We start from the raw sequence: 19,795 nt of genomic DNA, 5'->3' as shown, positions 1-19,795 counted from the left end.
ACCTAACCGAGGGTGAAAGTGCCAATGGTCAGGGCCCAGGCCCACCCAGGTGCCCACGCCCATCATCGGGAGCGTGGGACCCTCACCAAAGGCGAGGCCGAGCACAGAGGGGTGGTGCGCGTCGTCCCCGCTAGGTCGGGAGGTGCCGGCGACCCCGGGGCCCCTCCCGCCCACGTGCGCGTCCCGCAGGCGCTCGGTAAACACGGCACTTGTTGACTCGCCCGGAGCGCTAGCCCCAGCGCCGCCTGCCGTCGGCCGCCGCCTTCGACCGCCCTCTCGCTCGCTCCCCGGAGCTCGGCCGCCCCGCCCCGCCCGGCGCCCCCACCCACCCACGAGCGCGGGCGCTGACGGGACCCCCGAGGGCCCCAGGCAGGCTGTGGCCAGGTCGCCGAGCACCAGGCGCTCCGGGGACCGGGCCGGGCCCAGGCGCTGACCCGGGCCGCTCGAGACCAGCCCTGGGCTCCGGGCCAGGTAGGCGGGAGGGAGGGTGGGAAGCAGCGCGGCTCGGGCCCTGCACGCGCCCCTGGCCCGCGCGCCACAGCTCCCGGGGCCCGCCTGCCGCTCCGGGGCCGCCCCGCGCGCCCCTGTGGTCCCCCGCGGTCCCCGCCACCGAGACACACACACGCCCCGGCGCTCCCAGACCGGGCCCCGAAAGAGGGGCGGCCCCCGGGGAGCCAGACTTACCCGGGGTCCGGCCGGCCTCCGGCGCGCTCCCCGGCTGCCCTCTGGCGGCGGCCGCGGGAACCCGGCCCCTGGCCCGCCCCGCCCCGCCCCGGCCCGGGACCCGAGGCCGCGGGCGGGAGGACCCGCCTGAGATCACCGCTTAGGCCAGGGCCCCTCTGGATGGCTGTGCTCGCCGTGGAACCCATCTCGACGGCCCTTTGCTGCTTCTGAGAAACAAACATCATTGTCTGTTTCCTAAGCAGCTCCAAGTCCCCAAACCCCTGCAAAGATCCATTCTAACCACGAGGCAAAAGGAAGGCAGGTATGACCTCTGGGGGCCTGAAACAGCACCCGACACCTGCTGTGGCTCATCGTGTATTTGTTGAATGAATGAACGCTCCACCGATGGACAAAGGACAGGCTGAGGCAACCTGCCACCGTCATTAAAGGAAACAGCCACAAACCCATCAGCATTGTGTCACGGCTGCCACGTTCTCCACTTCCACCCCCGCGGAGCCCCCCGTGCATGGCTTCCTACGCAGGTGGGGTGAGAGTGAGAAGCGGTGGAGAACAGTGTTAAAAGCCGTGTTATTCTTCATTCTCTACCAGGAATACGGTTCGACCAGAAAAACTGTTTATGAACTGATTTCCTGAGATAACTGCAGAACTGGTAGCCGAGTGATGACCAAATCTGGAAGTCCTGGTTTCTGGACTCACACAGCAGTCCCCACCAGTAGCTGAGTCAGACCTCTCTTTGGGTTCTGGATGGTGCCCATGGGAGAGGTGATCTTGGGTAAGTGAGAAAATCTCTCTAAGCTAGCACTGTCCAGTAAACTTTCAGCCACTATGGGAATGTCATCTGGCCATGCTGTCTCCTCCTGCCGGTCACAGAGGATGGACTTTTTAATTTCATTTTACTTCTTTTAAATTTATACAGCCAATGCAGCTAGTGGCTAAGCCTCAATTTCTTTTGTTTTTTTGAAATAGTTTTATTTATTTATTGGCTGTGCTTAGGTCTTTGTTGCTGCTCGGCCTTTTCTCTAGTTGTGGAGAGCCGGGGTTACTCTCCAGCTGCAGCGTGAGGGCTTGTCATTGCCATGGCTTCTCTTGTTGCAGAGCATGGGCTCTGGGGCGCGAGCCTCAGTTGTTGTGGCCCGTGGGTTCAGTAATTGCTTAGCTAAGCAACGTGGGATCCTCCCAGACCAGGGATTGAACCCATGTCTCCAGCATTGGCAGGTGGATTCTTTATCACTGAGCCACCAGGGAAGCCCTCTTTATTTTTTAAATTTTTATATATTTATTTAGGCTGCTCCAGGTCTTAATTGTGGCACGTGGGATCTTTATGACACTATGCAGGACTGTTAGCTGTGGCATGCGAAATCTAGTTCCCTGGTCAGGGATCAAACCCAGGCTCCTTGCATTGGGAACTCAGTCTTAGCCACTGGACCACCAAGGTAGTCCTCCTAAACCTCCAGTTTCTTTTTGTGTAAAAGGAAGATGACAGTCCCATTGTGAGGATTGAAGATCATGCAAGGGAAGCCCCTGATGGTAGGCCTGGCTCACTCGAAGAGCTCCCTGAGGACCCCCTGGAGAAGTGAATGGCTACCCACTTCAGTATTCTTACCTGGAGAAGTCCATGGATAGAGGAGCCTGACAGGCTACAGTCCACGGGGTCGCAAGAAGTCGGACATGACTGAGTGACTAACACTTCCAATATTTCACCACCACCATCACCTCGCTAACACTAAAACCGCGAGGATGTAGGGACTCTATAGGCTCTAGCCCACCGACCCATGCCCCACAGGCCCCCTCCAGGCAAGAGTCACTCACACCACTCCTTACGCGGCCTGGGAGAGAGCCCTCATCATCTCTGGGATGACCTAAGCTCTCTTTGGACTGCTGGCCAAGGGAAAAAGATTTCTACACTGACCTGAAGTGGCCGCCCTGTAACATCTCTTCCTGGCCCAAGCTGTACCTCTCTGGGGTTCAGACAAATTGGGCACCCTCCCAGCCTTCCTTCCCTCAGTGTCAGAGCTCTCAGCAAAGCACTCCTTGTCCTCTGCTCTGTGCCAGGCTCTGGCCAAACTGGGGATTCACACTCGTCTCACTTAACTGTTGTTTCCCCAGGTCTTCCCACCCCGTCCCAGTGACTGTAACAAACACCATTTGTCTGGCTGTGCCCCATGCCCCGGGGGTAGCTCACGTGGGAGCGCAGGCACAGCCTCCCAGCTCACTTAAAAAGCCATTTCCTCCTCTCCTGGCCCGCGTTTATTCCTTTGGCCCGCAAAGCAGTACACTGGGCCCGACCCATTCCTCCCCCCTCCCGCATCCTCCACCATAACCTCATCCTCTTGGTGGTGGGCTCCATCATGTTCACTGCAGGGGGACACACACTTCCCTGCATGTGTACATGCCAACATACACAGGTACACACCACCCGTGACCAGCCGGAGCTGCAGTACGGCCTCTTCTCCAATGTCACGGCCAGACTCTGTTGATGAGGCCCTTCCTTTTGACCAGCGCCTCTTCTCATAGCTGGGAAAGAGCACCCCACCCCCAGCATCTCCATAGCCAAATTCAGAATGGCCTCCTCTCCTCTCTCTTTTCACCTTGGTCCAAGTAAGCTCCTGTCTTCTCTTTCTTCAAATGGATTCACAGGTGACAGGACAACCAAAACAGGAAACCCCTTCAAGAAATCGAGGGCCTGTAGGGGTGCCCAGGAGGATGCTGGCTGAGCGTCTCCGTGGCTCCAGGAGCAGAGAATGGTGGAGAAGAAGTTTAAGGGAGCTGACTCGCCTCCTGGAGTTTGGGGGCTGGCATGAACCGAGAACAGGGTCACTTGACCATGGCTCTGCTGACATTTGGGCCAGTTAACCCTATGTCATTGGTCAGGGGAGTTTTCTAAAGGCCAAGAAGAAACTGTGGAAGAGAGCTGCGTTCTGTCTTGAAGAAGTTCCTCTCCAAGAAAGTGGCCGGTGGGGCAAGGCAACCCGGCTGTCAGAGGGTGCAGGATGTTGCTCTGGAGGCAGGACCGAAGAGGGAAGCAAGAGACTGTATCACACAGGACCTCCTGGAGAAGCCCTCAGACGGCCTCATCTAGAGGAGATCAAAGCAGGAAAAAGATGAGGGAGGGAGAGGAGACAGCTCTCCTCCTTCCACCCTCAAGAAAACACAAGGCTGTTTCCTGGTTCAACATCATCAGGTTAAATTTGCTGAACAAATTCATTACACAATCAAAAAAGAATGTTTTTATGCAGACTTCTGCTTCATTCAAGATGGGGTAACAGGGACCAGAGTCGGCTTCTTGCCTGAAGCCACGAAAATATCAGATCAAACATATAAGACACCAACACTCAAGACTTTGGAACATCAGGCAACAAAGGAAAGTGACCCCTGAGAGAGGGAACAGCAAGGTGATCCCTGCACTGCTCGGCTCGCTGCTGGAGAGTTTCCAGACTGTGGTTCAAGAAGGAGAAGACTAGCTGAATGGAACAGAGCTGGATGCTGGGAAATGAAACCAGTTAAGAGTTCTCAGGGCAGAGGACTAGAGAGGAAAGAGATGCAGAGAGAGAGAGAAACCTAGAGATCTACAGAAAATGCTCCTCAAGTATTTAGTGAGTACCGCTCAGCACAGGTGTATGAGAAAATGATATGAAGGTTGGGGGGCGGGGGATGAACCACCCGAAAGGATCAGTGGGAACAGCCCCTGGTGCTCACGCAGGGCTCGAATAATGTCTGTTTTCAGCAGCCAAAGTGGAAAACATCACAGTTCAGGGGCTACTAGTTAGACTACTAAGAAAGGGACTTCCCTGACGGTCCAGTGGTTAAGATTTCACGTTCCCATTCAGAGAGTGTGGGTTCGATCCCTGGTTTGGGAGCTAAGATCCCACATGTCTCATGGCCAAAAAACCAAAACATAGAACAGAAGCAATATTGTATCAAATTCAATAAACCCTTTAAAAATGGTCCACATTTAAAAAAAAAAAAAGAATACTAAGAAAGGCCTTACTTTGATACTAGAAAAAAATTCACCTTAGACTGGATCCAGAAATCCAGTTCTGGTCCCGCTTAAGCAAGCTTAAATTCAAGATTAGAAAGGATCAAGCTCTTTCCAAGCAAGTTGACTGCCACAACAAATTTCAAAAACATTTATAGGAATTAAAAAATATCCTGTACCCAACAAGGTAAAATTCACAATATCTGGCATCCAAGAAAAAATGACTAGGCACACAAAAAAGCTGGAAAATGCAACTCATAGTGAAGATCAAACTCAATTAATTGAAACTGACTCAGGCATGACACAGACGGCAGAATTAGTAGGCAAAGGCATTGAAACAGTTATGAAGACCATATTCTGTAAGTTCAAGAAGCTAGAGGAAAGTTTAGGTATAGATATGGAAGCTAAAAAAAATTACCCAAGTTGAACTTCTAGACATAAAAACTACAATGTCTGAGATGAAAAATACACTGAATGGGATTAATGGCAGATTAGACATTGCAGAAGAAAAAATGGTTAGCTCCCCTAAAAAGTCCTCATTGAAGCCTACTTATCTTTCTGACACTTCTTTGTGGAGTTGATTTTAGTGGACAACTCAAAGTATCGAGTTGTTTAAGGTTTTCTTTTATTAATTAATTTTTGTCTGTGCTCGTCTCCACTGCCATGCACAGGCTTCTCGTTGCGGTGGGTTCTCTTGTTGTGGAGCACAGACTTTAGGGGGTATGGGCTTCAGCACGTGGGTTTAGTTGCCCCACAACATGTGGAATCTTGCAGGACCAAGGATCGAACCTGTGTCCCCTGCATTCACAGGTGAATTCTTAACCACTGAACAGCCGGGGAAGTCCAAGTATTGAGTTATTAAGGGTGCAGAATAGGAAGGATAGGCCCCAAGGCAAGGAGCCTTAGAAGAGTAAGTGTTTCCTATTACAGATGGGTCCTGCTTTGATTTCCAGGCTTGGGGGAGCCCCAACTGACATCATAGATATTAAGAGTTCTTTCCCAAATTTTCTTTTAGCTGCTTTGTTCCACCCCTGCCATGTGCTGCCAAAAAGGCTTGGTGTTCCTGAGACCACAGCAGGCATGTGACTTGGAAGGGCATTGAAGTCTGCTACTTGAGGAAAATGGGTAAAATGCCTGGTCTTCAAGAACCTCATAGTTCAGTGGGAAAAACAGAAACGTAAAGAAATCATCTCTGGACAATGGTGTGCAAGCTGTGACCTGCTGCCTACTGTGTAGTGACTTCACGGGAGACAGGTGCCATGGAAATAGAACATTATTTATCTCCAATTTACTGCTAGGAGCACTTTAAGGGATTTGCCCAAGTCATACAGCCAGCTAGTAGCAGAGCCATTATGCTACCCAACCCCCGTGGCTGCACCAGATACGAAAGAAATGCACTACATTTCTACATGAACTACATGTGTGGCAGGGCTCAGATGGGGCTTCTCAGAGGAAACCCTTGTCCAGAGACTCAGAAGAGGAGGAGGTGGCCAGACGGGCCAGATGGGGAAGGACACTGCAGGTAGAAGGCACAGGGAAGGCAAGAAAGGGGGTGTTGAAAGGCGGGGAGTGGTGAGTGGGGAGGCAGAGAAGAAAATGAGCTCAGAGTCGGAGGTTGGGACTGGCGTGAGAAGGGTCCCAGGATGTGGATTACGGCTGGTCAATTACTGCCAGTCTCAGATCTTTAAATTCTGAGGCACCATTAAGAAGTAGGGCTTCCCTGATGGCTCAGCAGGTAGAGAGTCTGCCTGCAATGCAGGAAATTTGAGTTCGATTCCCAAGTCAAGAAGAGCCTCTGTAGGAGGAAATGGCAACCACTCCAGTATTCTTGCCTGGAGAATTTCATGAACGGGGGAGCCCGAGGGGTTACAGTCCATGGGGGTCTCAGAGAGTCAGACACAGCTGAGCACACATGCACACACATCAGGAAGTAAAGAGAGGGACTTCCCTGATGGCTCAGTGGTTAAGGCTCTGCGCTTCCAACAGGGCGCATGGGTTTGATCCCTGGTAGAGGAACATGCCCTGTGGTGCAGCCAAAAAAAAAAAGAAGAAGTAAAAGAATCAGCAGTCTATGTGCTTGTGTGTGAAGAAGACATGCCCCTTTTCTACTAAGTCTCAAGATGAAAAGGTAAATAGATATTGGCTTATATGGATTTACTCGCACAGGTGGGACTACTTGCTAAAGCAAGACTTTATGAATAAAAGGCGTATATATTTGCAAGCACCACTGATTGATATAATAATCTGTGGCACAGTATTCCTGTCTTCAGGTTATAGGTGTGTTCATTTATGTGCCCAGAGACACACTGACACAAATCAGTGATTAAAGCTCAAGCTCTCTTCTTACTTCAAGGCGGGTGATGTTTCTTTTGGTTTAAAAAGCCATCGCTGCTTCTGTATGTTTCCTATGACACTTTCAGAAGACTTGAAATGGGGGGGGGGCATCTGTATGGATAAGTTAGGTGGCCAAGAGCCCAGGATTTCTGAGTGTCCTTAGTGATCCAAGACCACATTGGCTGGCACCCTCTGACTACCTTAATGAGGTGGAAGACCCAGGAACCCTCACTCTTGGCTTCCCAAACTCTCAAACTGCAAAGATGACCTCCCTGACTTCCACTTTCTTTTTTTTTTTTTTTTTAGCCGCACTGCATAGCATGCAGGAATTTAGCTCCCCAGTGGAAACACGGAATCTTAACCAGTGGACCACCAGAGAAGTCCCCACCTTCCTTTTGAAAAAGGCTCTTCCTTTGACCAAGAGCTTCCCTGGTGGCTCAGATGGTAATGGGAAGATCCCCTGGAGAAGGAAATGGCAACCCACTCCAATACTCTCACCTGGAAAATTCCATGGATGGAGCATCCTGGTAGGCTACAGTCCATGGGGTTGCAAAGAGTCAGACACAACTGAGCGACTTCACTTTGACCAAACTTTCATCAGGTTTCTCTAAGCCTACTTCTCAACAAGACCTCAACTGTGGCCTATAAGAACTGCATCTCTCAACACAAATGATTTTGTCCACCCTCCCACACATAGAGACCTGAAAAAATGATCTAGCCTGGCGTCTAGCAGCCTAAGGCCACGGTGTCCCTGCCATGACCCAGCCCATCCCATCCCTACTTGAGTTTCTGTCTGAGAAAGCCCATGTCTGCCAAGGGAATTTACCATTTGTTCCAGCCAGCACCTTCAGGTAGGCGCCTTGCCTCCATTTTCTTAGAGCATTTATTTTGAACACTTGTTGTAAACCCTCTCTCTACGCCTTTGAGATGTATGTGTATCTCCTGGAAGCCAGCAGTGTCTTCTCAAGGACCTGGGAGCCATTCCTTTGAAATATAACCATCAGGAAGGATGGGCCCCTGTGTCTCAGTCTGTACGTAGGTATCTTGGTTAAGGGCCAGTCACCAGGCTAAGAAGGCCTGATCATACTGACACTGACTACTCATCCTGTTCAGTCGCTCAGTCATCTCAGACTATTTGCGACCCCATGAACTGCAGCAAGCCAGGCTTCCCTGTCCTTCACTATCTCCCTGAGTCTGCTCAAACTCATGTCCACTGAGTCGGTGATGCCATCCAGTCATCTCATCCGCTGCTGCCCGCTTCTCCTCCTGCCCTCAGTCTTTCCCAGCATAAGGCTTTTTTCCAGTGAGTTGGCTCTTTGCATCGGGTGGCCAAAGTACTGGAGCTTCAGCACCAGTCCTTCCAATGAACATTCGGGGTTGACCACTCATCTGCTTTTTTGTAATTTTTCACTGTCTTGACTCTGCTCAAGTCCTCACCCACTCTCCTTCCCTGCTCCCTGGTTCTCCCTTTAAGGAGGCCAGGTCCCCTCTGTATAGATCAGAACCAAGCTCATTTCTAGGCTAAAGAAGTCTCTTTCCCCTGCTGCAGGAGTACTGAATAAAATCTGTCTTTACCACCACTTCCTATTACCCAGCTTTGTTTTTCTGTAACACTTTCTAGAAATGTTCCTGGGGAGTTGGAATCTTGAGGCTCCCCCATCACCTCAGAACCAACAGGCCTCCAGGATTTGGAGTTTAATAGCAGCCCACAGAGGTGAGCACGGGGGCAGCTGTTCAGCAGGCAGCCAACAAGGCCTGGACCTTGATGCACAAAAGGATCTTCCTTTGCTTAGGCAGGGAAGCCCTTGAGAGGCTTCCTATAGAGATGGTGGCATAAATCAACCACAACTAAATACTGGAAGAAATTTAGATCTTTGAGTTCCGGAAATAGCCTGGGGGCCAAGGTGTGGACACCATCAGTGAATGTTCTGAAGGAAACTAAAGTCTCAAGAGAGGGACTTCCCTGGTGGTTCAGTAGCTAAGACTCCACGCTGCCAGTTCACAGGGCCCAGCGTTCCAGCCCTGCCTGGTCAGGGAACTAGATCCCACATGCCACAGCTAAGAGTTCACATGCTGCAACTAAAGATACCACAGGCAACAACGAAGATCAAAGACCCCATGTGCCACAATTAAGGCCCAGCGCAGTAAAGGAAATGGCAACCCACTCCAGTGTTCTTGCCTGGAGAATCCCAGGGACGGGGGAGCCTGGTGGGCTGCCGTCTATGGGGTTGCACAGGGTTGGACACGACTGGAGTGACATAGCAGCAGCAGCAAAAAAAAGAAAAGTCCCAAGAGAGGCTTCAGCATCCTCAATTTCATAGCACCTAACCACGGACGGTGTGGGGAACGGGCTGTAGACAGAACGCCTATGTACTGTGGCTGATTCACGTTGATGTATGCCAGAAACCATCACCATCAGTTCAGTTCAGTTGCTCAGTCGTGTCCGACTCTTTGCGACCCCATGAATCGCAGCACCCCAGGCCTCCCTGTTCATCACCAATTCCCGGAGTTCACCCAACCTCATGTGCATCGAGTCAGTGATGCCATCCAGCCATCTCATCCTCTGTCATCCCCTTCTCCCCCTGCCCCCAATCCCTCCCAGCATCAGGGTCTTTTCCAATGAGTCAACTCTTCACATGAGGTGGCCAAAGTATTGGAGTTTCAGCCTCAGCATCAGTCCTTCCAATGAACACCCAGGACTGGTCTCCTTTAGGATGGACTGGTTGGATCTCCTTGCAGTCCAAGGGACTCTCAAGAGTCTTCTCCAACACCACAGTTCAAAAGCATCGATTCTTCGGCACTCAGCTTTCTTCACAGTCCAACTCTCATATCCATACATGACCACAGGAAAAACGATAGCCTTGACTAGACGGAACTTTGTTGGCAAAGTAATGTCTCTGCTTTTTAATATGCTATCTAGGTTGGTCATAACTTTCCTTGTGAGGTAATTATCCTCCAATTAAAATAAAATTTTAAAAAGAATTGCCTATGCAGATCTTAGTTTCCTGGGATTTGTCATAAGAACTGACAAGCAGAAATGGCCCAGACTTGAGGAACGGACAATCACATCCAAAAAGCACCCAGACCCTGTGTCAAGAGGCATGTTTGGGGGTGACATATTCTAGTACCCTTCAGGATGAAGGCAGGATGGTTAGAGCAAGAGTGTTCAGGGGGAGGGAGCAGGAATTCAAAGACCTGAGACGTCTGGATGTGCAGGAGAAATAGCAAGGCAGTGAGTGAGTCAGCTGGAGGGGAGTGAGGAAAGGGTAGCAGTGGTTAGCAGCCCCTTCCCATTGCTCTGCTGCTTCTCCGCACACACGTTCTTGGCCTTTGTCCTGAATCATCCTGAACCAGGTACCTCATTTTATTTTAGAAGCTCCCAAGTACTCTGCCATCTGGATATAATGGGATTTACTTAATATGTTATAGGATTTTTCTTTTCCTTTTTTTAAGATACCATGAGGAATGAGGTGGAAATCAGGAAGCAGTTGGAGTGGCTGATAAAAGGAGGAAAAATAGAGCAAGCATGCTCTTAACAGTTGCAAAGCCCAGGGCAAAAGTAGATGGAAGCCCACACACCGTATGGCTAAATATTAAAAGTGATAAAATAAATTAACATACTGTTAAATAACATAAATACTGTCTTCCTAGGACTTCCCTGGTGATCCAGTGGCTATGAATCTGCCTTCTAATACAGGGGATGCAGGTTGAATCCATGGTGGGGAAACTAAGATCCAACTTACTGCAGGGCATCTAAGCTTACATGCTCTCAGTCCCGCAACACAACTAGAGAAGTCCGTGCTCCACAATGACGAGACTACATGTAACTAAGACACAGGCAAAAATAAGTAATCAAAGAAAGTCAGGGCTTCTCTGGTGGCTCACACAGTAAAGAATCTGCCTGTGATGCAGGAGACCCCGGTTCGACTCCTGGGTCGGGAAAGAAAAAAAAGAAATACTGTCTTCTTACCTTGACAAGCAGCCTTCATACCAGTCTGGAAGGCCAGATTTAAATTTAGAATTTGCAGCTCTTTGAGGTTCTGCACCCAGCCCACGGCCTTCCACCTCCTGTTCCAACTCCTAGCTCCTATCCTGCACTGAGAAGGCCCTTGAATGCACAGGTCTGGACATCTCAGCCTGCCTGCTGATTTCACCTATGTTGCCTTTGACTTAGGGCTACTCAAGAGGATGGATCCAGGACTGGGACCCAACTGTGCCCTATAAGCAGGTAGGGGTCATTTAGGCAAGAAGTTCCGAGGTGCCAGGTACTCAGACTGCAGGCCACCTGTGGAGGGAGGAATGGGAGGTGCTGGGTGAGCAGGACTCCTTGATTCCATAGACTTCCTGTCCCTTGGGGAAGGATATAGCTGCAGGTGGGAGGTGGAGTGGAGGCAGAGTCAGAGCAGTGTCCTGTGAAACATGAGGCCCGGGGCAGAGACCCCACTTGCCCAAGTCTCAGGCTAGCGCTGCTTAAAAGTGGACACTGCCTGTTCACCTTGGGGAAGGAACTAACAGCATGGAGAAACTGGGCAGAAAAGAGCAGAGAGCTGGAACCAGCAGCCCAGCCAGCTGGGGGGACCCACGCTGACAAGTCAGAAGGAAAACGCTGCTAGCTCTACCCAGGCATTCCTATGTCAGCACTGGCCAAAGAGGAAAGCATGAACCTTAGAGAGGCAGAAACCTTAGCTCCTATCTGCTCATAACAGCCACAGAAACCACAAAGAGAAAGTACAAACAAGGAAGCGGAAACAAATAATGAAAATGCTATCATCTCTTCTGTTGGTCAGTGAACATCATTGTGAAGTCAACTGTTTTCCCGTAAGATGTTGGATGTAAAAGTGGGAATGTGGATTTCGGGCCCAACTTGGGGGCTAATTAGCATCGAGAGGTGAGCAAGTCACTTTGCATCTGTTTGTCTCATCTACTAAACAGGAGCATACTTGCCCCATCTCTATTCACAAGGGGTTTTTATAATTATTCCCCAAACTGTATTCCTTTGCGGGAGGTCGCTGACTGGCTGGCTCACCATGACCTTGATGCCACCTTCAGGAAAATCGGGAAGAGAAGTGCCCACTGTCTCCTGCCAGATAAGCATCCAGGCAAAGAGGACCCAGGGCTTCCCAGTATTCTTGGGCTTCCCTAGTGGCTCAGATGGTAAAGAATCTGCCATCAATGCAGGAGACCTGGGTTTGATCCCTGGGTTGGGAAGATCCTCCGGAGAAGGGCATGGTAACCCACTCCAGTATTCTTGCCTGGAGAATCCCCATGACAGAGGAGCCTGGTGGGCTACAGTCTACAGGGTCACAAAGAGTTGGACACGACTGAGTGACTAAGCACAGCACAGCGCAAAGAGGACCAGCTGAGAGGGAAGACAGGTCAGCCTTTCTCGGAAAAGGAGGGCAACTGGTCTTTGTAAGCACCTGCCTGCCAGCACCAGGGTCAGCAGGTGGGGTGTCTGGAAAGCAAACCCCAGACATCTCCACTAGCAGGCGGTCATCTGCACAAAGGACCTCTGTCATTTACACTTCACTTAGCTCCTGGGGACAAAAGCAGACAGTCAAGGGGCAGGTTCCAAGTACTCGCTGTGTGCACAGCTGTATGGGATATATATTAGGGAGCCTGACAGCGGATGAGAGACAGAGCAAAGATTCTAGATGAGCCTGAGGAATGAGAGGTGTTATTGCAGCCATTTTGAGGAAATACAAACTGTGGTGGATAAACCTGGAAAGGAAAGGTGACAGATGGCATCTTGTAAGCCACACTAAAGTTCAGTCTTGATCTGACTTGCAACAGGGTCCTCCTGGAGAGTTTTAAGCCAGAGAGTGAAATTGTCCATGGTCTTTAAAAGTTCTTTCTAGCCGCTGCGTGGATAAAGAATGGGTGGGAAGGGTTTGGAAGCAGAGACTATGCAGGAAAGAGGTCCAAAAGTTCAAGTCCCAGGCATGGTGGTCAGCCCTAGCCTAGCTAGGGGTACAGGGAGAGAAGTGCGGCCAAGGAAGACAGCCATGGCTTTGGCCTGCCCAGCTGTTCCCGTTCACTGAGATCGAAACTGATAAAGAAACGAGTTTCTTTGGACATGAGGGGGTTGAAAGGCCAAGGCGGATGTACAAAATTGAATTCGGAAGATAAAAATGTAGCAGATAACAGATAGCATTTAAAAAGGCACAGGAGTGGAAGATGTGTGTCCGCCCAAGTGTTTAGAATCTCCCCTTTAGCGCCGACCAAGTCAAGCACAAAGCCGAGCATCTGCAGTCCGCCCCGCCCGCGGCTCCTGGGCGCAGCCTCTGGTTGCGCAGGCGCTGCAGTTGCCATGGAGACGCGTGGCCCTTCTCTGGCACAAGGCGCCGCCGGAAGCCGCGGGCTCAGTGACCGCGGGTCTCCAGCTGCCGGAGGTGAGCGGTCCCGTGGGCGGATGGACGGCGGCAGCGGTGGGGCCCGGGCGTCGGAGGACGACGAGGACGAGGAGGAGCGAGAGAGCTGCATGGCGGCCTCGCAGGGCTCCAGATTGCCCCCCATCGCGGGCTGCACCTCAGAACTGACCAAACGGAAGGTGAAGAAGAAAAAAAAGAAGAAAAAGACAAAGAGGTCGGGCAAGGGGGACGGTAAGAGGAGCAGCTAGCGCGGCAGCCTCAGCTCCCACACCTGAAATTCTCCGAGGACACCCACCCCACCCCTGAGAACCCCATCTACTCGAGAACCAGTTCAGCCCAGAGACAGAAACTCGTCGGTACTAATCAGAGGTCCTCTGGCTCCCTGCAAGACGAGGCGCCAGCCCTTCCCATAGAGACCATCCATGTCCACAGAGACCCACATCCTGCGTTGAGAGTTCTCAACACCTATGGAGACCTTCAACCCCACACAGGAACACCCCACAGAGCCTCCGAGCCCCGCAGTGACTCCTAGCTTTATACAGACACTCATCTTTCTAATCCCTCAGTCCAAACTCAAAATCCTGATCATCCTTACCTTCCCCACAAAACCCTCAAGCTCTCCTACAGCGATGCCTTTATCCTCATACACAGACTTCCCCCACCCACAGGTAGTGAGGCACTAGTGACCTATTCTTTCAGGCACACACAGAAACACAGGCTCTTGCCTTTCAGCTCTTGCCTTACAACCTCATTTGTTAGGGGCACCTGCCTCTGGGTGCCGTGTGTGCTGAGTGGCTCAGTTGTGTCCGACTCTTGGTGATCTGATGGACTGGAGCCCTCCAGGCTCCTCTGTCCATGAGGATTCTCCAGGCAAGAATACTGGAGCGGGTTGCCACACCCTCCTCCAGAGACACCCAGGAAGTGCATATAATACAGGGTATACACCTTGTACAGACAGCCCTTCCACTTCCCTCACCTGCCAAGGCCAACCTTCGACTGCACACAAACACCATCACACCAGGCATTGCTACACACTTTTTATCATCCTCAGCACCCTCAACAACACCCCCTTCTATCAGTATAATCACCAAATAAAGCTAAAGCATAGATAGCCAGCAGGCACACACATTCACAGGCTGCACACTCACCTTCCTAGACCCCTCCCTACCCCCATACATATACAACTATACACGTGGGATTCTCAGTCCTGGTTTCCCTGTGGACGCATCACAGAAACACACCCACCAACAGCTGCCGCAAACCCACAGAGCCCACAGGCTTATCATGCTCCTCTGAGAACTCCCTAGGGACTCCACAAAGGCCCTGAGCACTCATTTGTGGAAAGAGTGCAACAGTGATGTAGAATGTACCTGTCTGTGGGTGCTCTAAGTCTCTTTTGTCAGCTGTGTGGTCCACTGTGGGGGCTCTTACTATCAGGGAGGTGGATCAGCACCCCTTACCTCTAGCATAGTTTAGTCCTGGGTTCAGGTCTCTGGGCCCTGGCCATCTTTGTGCAAAGCTGACTCCCCTGGCAAGCTGGAGGCCAAGATGTAGCAGCCTTCCCTTGTAGTAGGAGAAGTGGGGAATGGGCAGATTACAATTACTTCTCCAGGTGGAATCATCATAAAAAGGCAAGAAAACAGTTCTAGAGTTTAAGTCAATAAGCTCCAGGTGTACCTGCCAAACAGATTAGGAAATTTATTATCTTTTTCAGCTTAGCTTCTGACTCTAAAAATTACAGTGGCATGTACCTCATACTGTCAGCAGGGGACACCAAATAGTTTTGGGGAAGTGGGAAGGAATGCCAAGAGAGGATTTTTTTTCCCCCTTCACTCCTTTTCTCTCTCTCTTCCTTCTCTTGATGGGGGGAGGGAGATTCCTCTCTCTCCCCCCAAAACAGGATGAGCTGAAGAAAGAATCACAACATGTAGCATTTTATATGCACTTTATATAATTCAGAAGTGCTATTAATATTTCAAAAGAATCAGTATACGCCACACAGCAGAAGTATTTCCTGGCTTGGCAGAATGCTTTCCATAGTCAGATTTAGGAAGTTTTTCTGTTGTTCTCCATTTCTTCCATCATAAAAGTGTCTAGACTAGGGGTAAGTCACAGGCTCCCAGAACTGGGCAGTACCTTGGCGAGCAATGGAGAGGTGAGGTGGTGATCTGTGTGGAAAGAACCCGGTGCTGGGAGTCAGGCCCGTGTTCAGATCTAAGCTCTGCCACCTGCTCTGTGACATTGGAAAGTGACGGAGGCTTTTGGAGTCTGTTTCCTCACCTGGAAAACAGGGCAGATAGCCTTTCCCCAAGGGGACCTGGCTCATAGTATGTGCTCAGTAAATGGTTCCTCCCTCCCCAGCATGACAACCCAAAGCCTATAGGCAGTGGGTGTGTACAGGGCTGGTGGGCTTGCCCACCTAAGCCCTAGGGTAAAGGAGGGGCCTCCAGTGCCCTCCCACTTCATCTTTGGTGGTTTGGGCATCACCCCTGAGCGGGCTTAGGGCAAGTATCACAGAGGCTAACACCGCCCATCTGCTCAGCAGATAAACATCAGAGTCAAGGCATGAAGACTCAGAAGCTGTCTCCAACCTTCCATGACACGTTAGGTCCCAGCAAAGATCACGGCCTGGGGCCAGAGCACAGACAGAACAGGGATGAAAGCAAGCTCTTCTCCTACTCCACCACTGTAAGCCTCCCTCGCTTTGTCGAAATAGAAGAGACCCTTTCCAACCAGGTCAATGAAAGTCTGCGCTGGGATGGCATTCTCGCCGATCCAGAGGCCGAGAAGGAAAGGATTCGCATTTACAAGCTGAACCGGAGGAAGCGGTACCGAATTTGGGCCCTGAAGGGCTTCCACTCTGACCCCGGTGCCACGGAGACCCCCGAGGACCCAGTCTACCTCTCGGATCAGGACAGCGGCAGCAGCAGGCAGCTGACGGCCGAGGGCCCTAACCAGTGCTCAGAAGGAAACCTCATGTCTACAGCCATACCACCCTGAATGTGCCCAATCTCATCTGATCTCGGAAGCTAAGTGGGGTCAGGCCTGGTTAATACTTGGATGGGAGAAGGAAACCTTATCCCGAAGCTCCTCCACCCCAACTTCCCTGCTGCTCTGCTGGAGCCAAAGCCCACCCGTGACCTAGACAAGCTTATGATTTATCCTTCCCACCAGTCTATGTGTTAAAACTATATCTATACATAAATAAAAGGAAATCAGACTTACCTCTGAAGGAAGCAGGTATCTGGTGGGTTGATGAGCTCAGTTCGCCTTCCACCAAGATGTCTTTCAATGGCCCAGGAAAGCCACAGCTCCTTAAGAGTGTTAAGCAGGTCGATAAACAAAATTCTCTTCCGAATGTCCTTTTTTTCTCAAATAAGCTGGCATCGCTTTGTTATTTAATTTCCCATCACAGCTATCTATAGTCTCTTCCACCCACACAAAAAAGAGAAAGTGGGTAGATAGTATCAATTCTATTTTTAAAAAATATTTATTTGGCTGCTGTCGGGTCTTAGTTATGGCACTCGGATCTTTCATTGTGGTGCTCAGGCTCTCTAGTTGTGACTCCTGGGCTTAGTCCCTCCCTCCCCGCCCACTGCCCACCGAGCCTGTGCAATCTTAGTTCCCCAGTGAGGAATTAAACCCAGGTCCCTTGCTCTGGAAGGTGGATTCTTACCCACTGGACCAGGGAAGTCCCTCAATTCTAGTGTTAATTGCTCAGTCGTGTCGGACTCTTTGTGACCTTATGAACTGTAGCCCGTCAGGCTCCTCTGTCCATGGGATTCTCCAGGTAAGAATACAGGAGTGGGTTGCCATATCCTCCTCCAGGGGATCTTCCCAACCCAGGGATCAAACCTGGGTCTCCTGCATTGCAGGCAAATTCTTTACAGTCTGAGCCACCAGGGAAGTTCCTCAATTCCAAATCTTAAACTAATTTCATGGGTAAAATTCCTCACACAGCATATTTTCAGAGGCCCAAGGAAAATACCCTGAATAGCCTGGAGACTTTTCTTTTTTAGTTAAATATACTCACTGCCCTTTTGTGGCCTTCAGAATAAGGGAGTTCCAGAGCATCCTCTATGGGAGGTTATTATGCGAAGTCTCAAAGGGAATATTGCTTCTCTTATCAATATGGTCCTCCTCTAACCCCCCAAGTTCTGAAGCAATCAAAACGCCCCGCAGTACTACTTGTTCTAAGTTAATGTTCTTGTCTACAAATACTGGGTGAGGGCCATGTGCTGCCTTAGTCTGGGTTCTTCCAGAAGCAGACACAGACTCCACCGCAAGTAGACGATCTGGGAGGTGAAGGAGGGACCAGTGGAGGGGATGCAGGGGAGGGGAAATGGCCAGTCCAGGGAGACTAGTAGACCAGCTTACCAGCGGAGGGGCCCTGGGGTGGTGTTGGTTTCCGGGCATTTCCAGCCTGCCACATGAGGGCTAGAGGCCAGTCTCACCTGTGGGGGAACCACCCTCTGACACAAAGAGGCGGCCGGAAGGTTCTGAGGGGTCGAGGTGGTCTCTGGGGTAGCACCAAGCACCCCTGTCAGCACGATGCAGGCCCCGAGAGGGACACAGTGGACGTGAGGCTCCAGCCTGCCAAGGAGGTGAAGGCGTGCAGGGTACTCAGGAGAAGTCGAAATCCAACACAAAACATCACAGGAGGCTTATTTAAAACTTAAGAGAAAGTGGTATGAGCCGAGCACGTAGGCACATTCTAGCCACCTGACCAGCCCTAAAGGTTGAAACCCACCCCCTCGGAACTGCCCAAGCCGGGTGCAAATCAGAAACCCGATTATTTCTGAGCTGTGCTGACCAGCTGATACATTCTGCTGCAGAATAGCTCACGGACCCACGGGTACGCAGCCTTGTTCATCTTAGTAAATAGATGCATAGTGTAGTTCTGGAGACAAGTCTGCAGGCCCCTGGCAGACAGAGCAGCCCCTTAAAAGGTCCAGTGTCAGGGTTTTCACGTCTTGGCCACCAGACCCTACAAGATATACTGAAGAGGCTTTCAAAAGAGCCCTTCCTCCCCTGGAGATGAGGTTAGCAGCCTGGCCTGGCACGGGCCATCCCTATGCCAAGGCCAGGCCGGTCCCGTGCTGTCCGGCTATGGGGCACCCATGGAGTCAAGCAGAGGGGACCCCAGGGCTTGGGCGCGGCTCCATGGTTAGGAGGAGATGGAAGTATGCTAAGACCCAGCCTTAGACCTCACCCGGTGCACCAGGTTCAAGGTAAAGACAGCAGAGGGTGGGGCAACTGAGTTGGCATTTCCTGTGCCTTCTGGTTCCACCGAGGAGGGAGGGAGGGGGCGGGGGGGGAGTGCATGGAGGAAACAGAGGGCATGTCCGCCTCAGGATGTCTTGGTCGCTTTGCAAAGTCTTCCAAGCGGGGTGGGGGTTGGGGTGGCCTTTGGTTGCCTTTCTGCCTGAGGTGTTCTGAGATAGTGGGGAAAGTGATAGGCTTTGACCTCAGAGCTGCGTTTTTCTCTTTCTCACCACGCACTACCTATGTGACCTCAGACAAATTGCTCAACCTCTCTGAGCCTTAGTTACCTCATCTGGAAACAGGAATGCAAATTCCTACTTCTGTGTTGTAAGAATCAAATGCAGTAATTACATAAAGCGTTCAGCATAGTGCCTGGCCCCTTAGGAAGCATTCATTAAAGAGTTTTGAGCAATGATATTTTAGGAAGGGGTAGCCACACAGCCACTGGAAAGACTATTCTGGGGATGGTGTAGAACTTACCTCATCAAAGAGTGACCTTCACACACAGAAATATGGCTTCAGTGACTGGCTGATAGAATTCAAACAAACCACAAAACAAATTATAGGGAATGTAGGAGGAAAGAATTGAGAGTCTCGCAGTCCAGCATGCAGGGAAGGGGGCTTTAGGCCAAACAAGAATGTGCCTCCTTGTAGCCTGGAACTAAATGGTGTCTGTGCAAGATATGAACTGAAGAAGCTGGTGAGAATGAATGAGAATTAATGCTCCTACAAGCATGGAAGTGACTCCAACTCAAACCACAATGGGTTAGAAGTTTTAAGCATCTTTCTGATACCCAGCCTGTTTCAGTGAGGACTTTTCCATTAGCAAGGAATAAAACTTGAAAACCAATGGAAACTGGATTACAGACAAAAGGGAGTGATTGACTTATAAGGCCAACAGTCCAGGGTTGGTTATGGATGGCTTCAGGCATGGCTGGATCCAGGTCATGCTGTGTCATCAAAATTTGTCTCTTTCTCCATATCTTGCCTCTGCCTCCCTGATTAGCTTCATGTTCAGAAGCAGGTTCACATAACAGGGTTGCAAGGATGGCCACTGACATCCTTATAGTTCATCGAAGATGAACTCCTATGTTCATATCAACTACAGAGAAGACCTCTGGCCTGGCACAGGTCATACCATATGTCCATCATGGACAAATTACAG

The 19,795-nt window shown here is 50.8% G+C and overlaps 2 protein-coding genes and 1 long non-coding RNA gene across 9 annotated transcripts in view; 2 read left to right on the top strand and 1 right to left on the bottom strand.

Moving 5' to 3' along the window:
- RPH3AL (rabphilin 3A like (without C2 domains)) overlaps positions 1-753 on the bottom strand; it is a 138,439-nt gene extending 137,686 nt beyond the window's left edge. Inside the window, exon 1 of one of the 6 annotated variants that reach the window (XM_069603095.1) lies at positions 685-753. The gene's annotated coding sequence lies outside the window, so the exon portion shown is untranslated. The remainder of the gene's footprint in view (positions 1-684) is intronic. The other 5 variants (XM_069603088.1, XM_069603090.1, XM_069603098.1 and 2 more) reach the window with 5 other exon arrangements.
- Positions 188-8,574, top strand: LOC138447355 (uncharacterized). 2 transcript variants are annotated; one of them, XR_011259802.1, is made up of 5 exons: positions 188-471; positions 1,273-1,456; positions 5,676-5,785; positions 6,647-6,788; positions 7,301-8,574. It is a non-coding gene; the product is annotated as an uncharacterized lncRNA (long non-coding RNA). The 2 variants fall into 2 exon arrangements; XR_011259801.1 differs by having other exon boundaries at positions 261-471; positions 5,676-5,914.
- A 4,730-nt stretch (positions 8,575-13,304) lies between these two features.
- Positions 13,305-16,597, top strand: LIAT1 (ligand of ATE1). Its single transcript, XM_069542571.1, has 2 exons — positions 13,305-13,596; positions 15,911-16,597. Exons 1-2 carry the CDS (start codon positions 13,305-13,307, stop codon positions 16,363-16,365), a joined length of 747 nt encoding a protein of 248 aa, XP_069398672.1. The 3' UTR covers positions 16,366-16,597.
- Positions 16,598-19,795: the final 3,198 nt, after the last annotated feature.

This window comes from Ovis canadensis, chromosome 11 (assembly GCF_042477335.2).
Source record: "Ovis canadensis isolate MfBH-ARS-UI-01 breed Bighorn chromosome 11, ARS-UI_OviCan_v2, whole genome shotgun sequence".
NCBI lineage: Eukaryota > Metazoa > Chordata > Mammalia > Artiodactyla > Bovidae > Ovis > Ovis canadensis.
The sequence above is the reverse complement of the archived record's forward strand: the minus strand, read 5'-3'. Positions and strand labels throughout refer to the sequence as shown.

Bases quoted from the DNA above. Each gene is read 5' to 3' on its own strand.
- LIAT1 (XM_069542571.1), top strand. From the start codon at position 13,305: ATGGAGACGCGTGGCCCTTCTCTGGCACAAGGCGCCGCCGGAAGCCGC. The intron at 13,597-15,910 runs GTAAGAGGAGCA...TCTGCTCAGCAG, and splicing joins GAGGTCGGGCAAGGGGGACG to ATAAACATCAGAGTCAAGGC.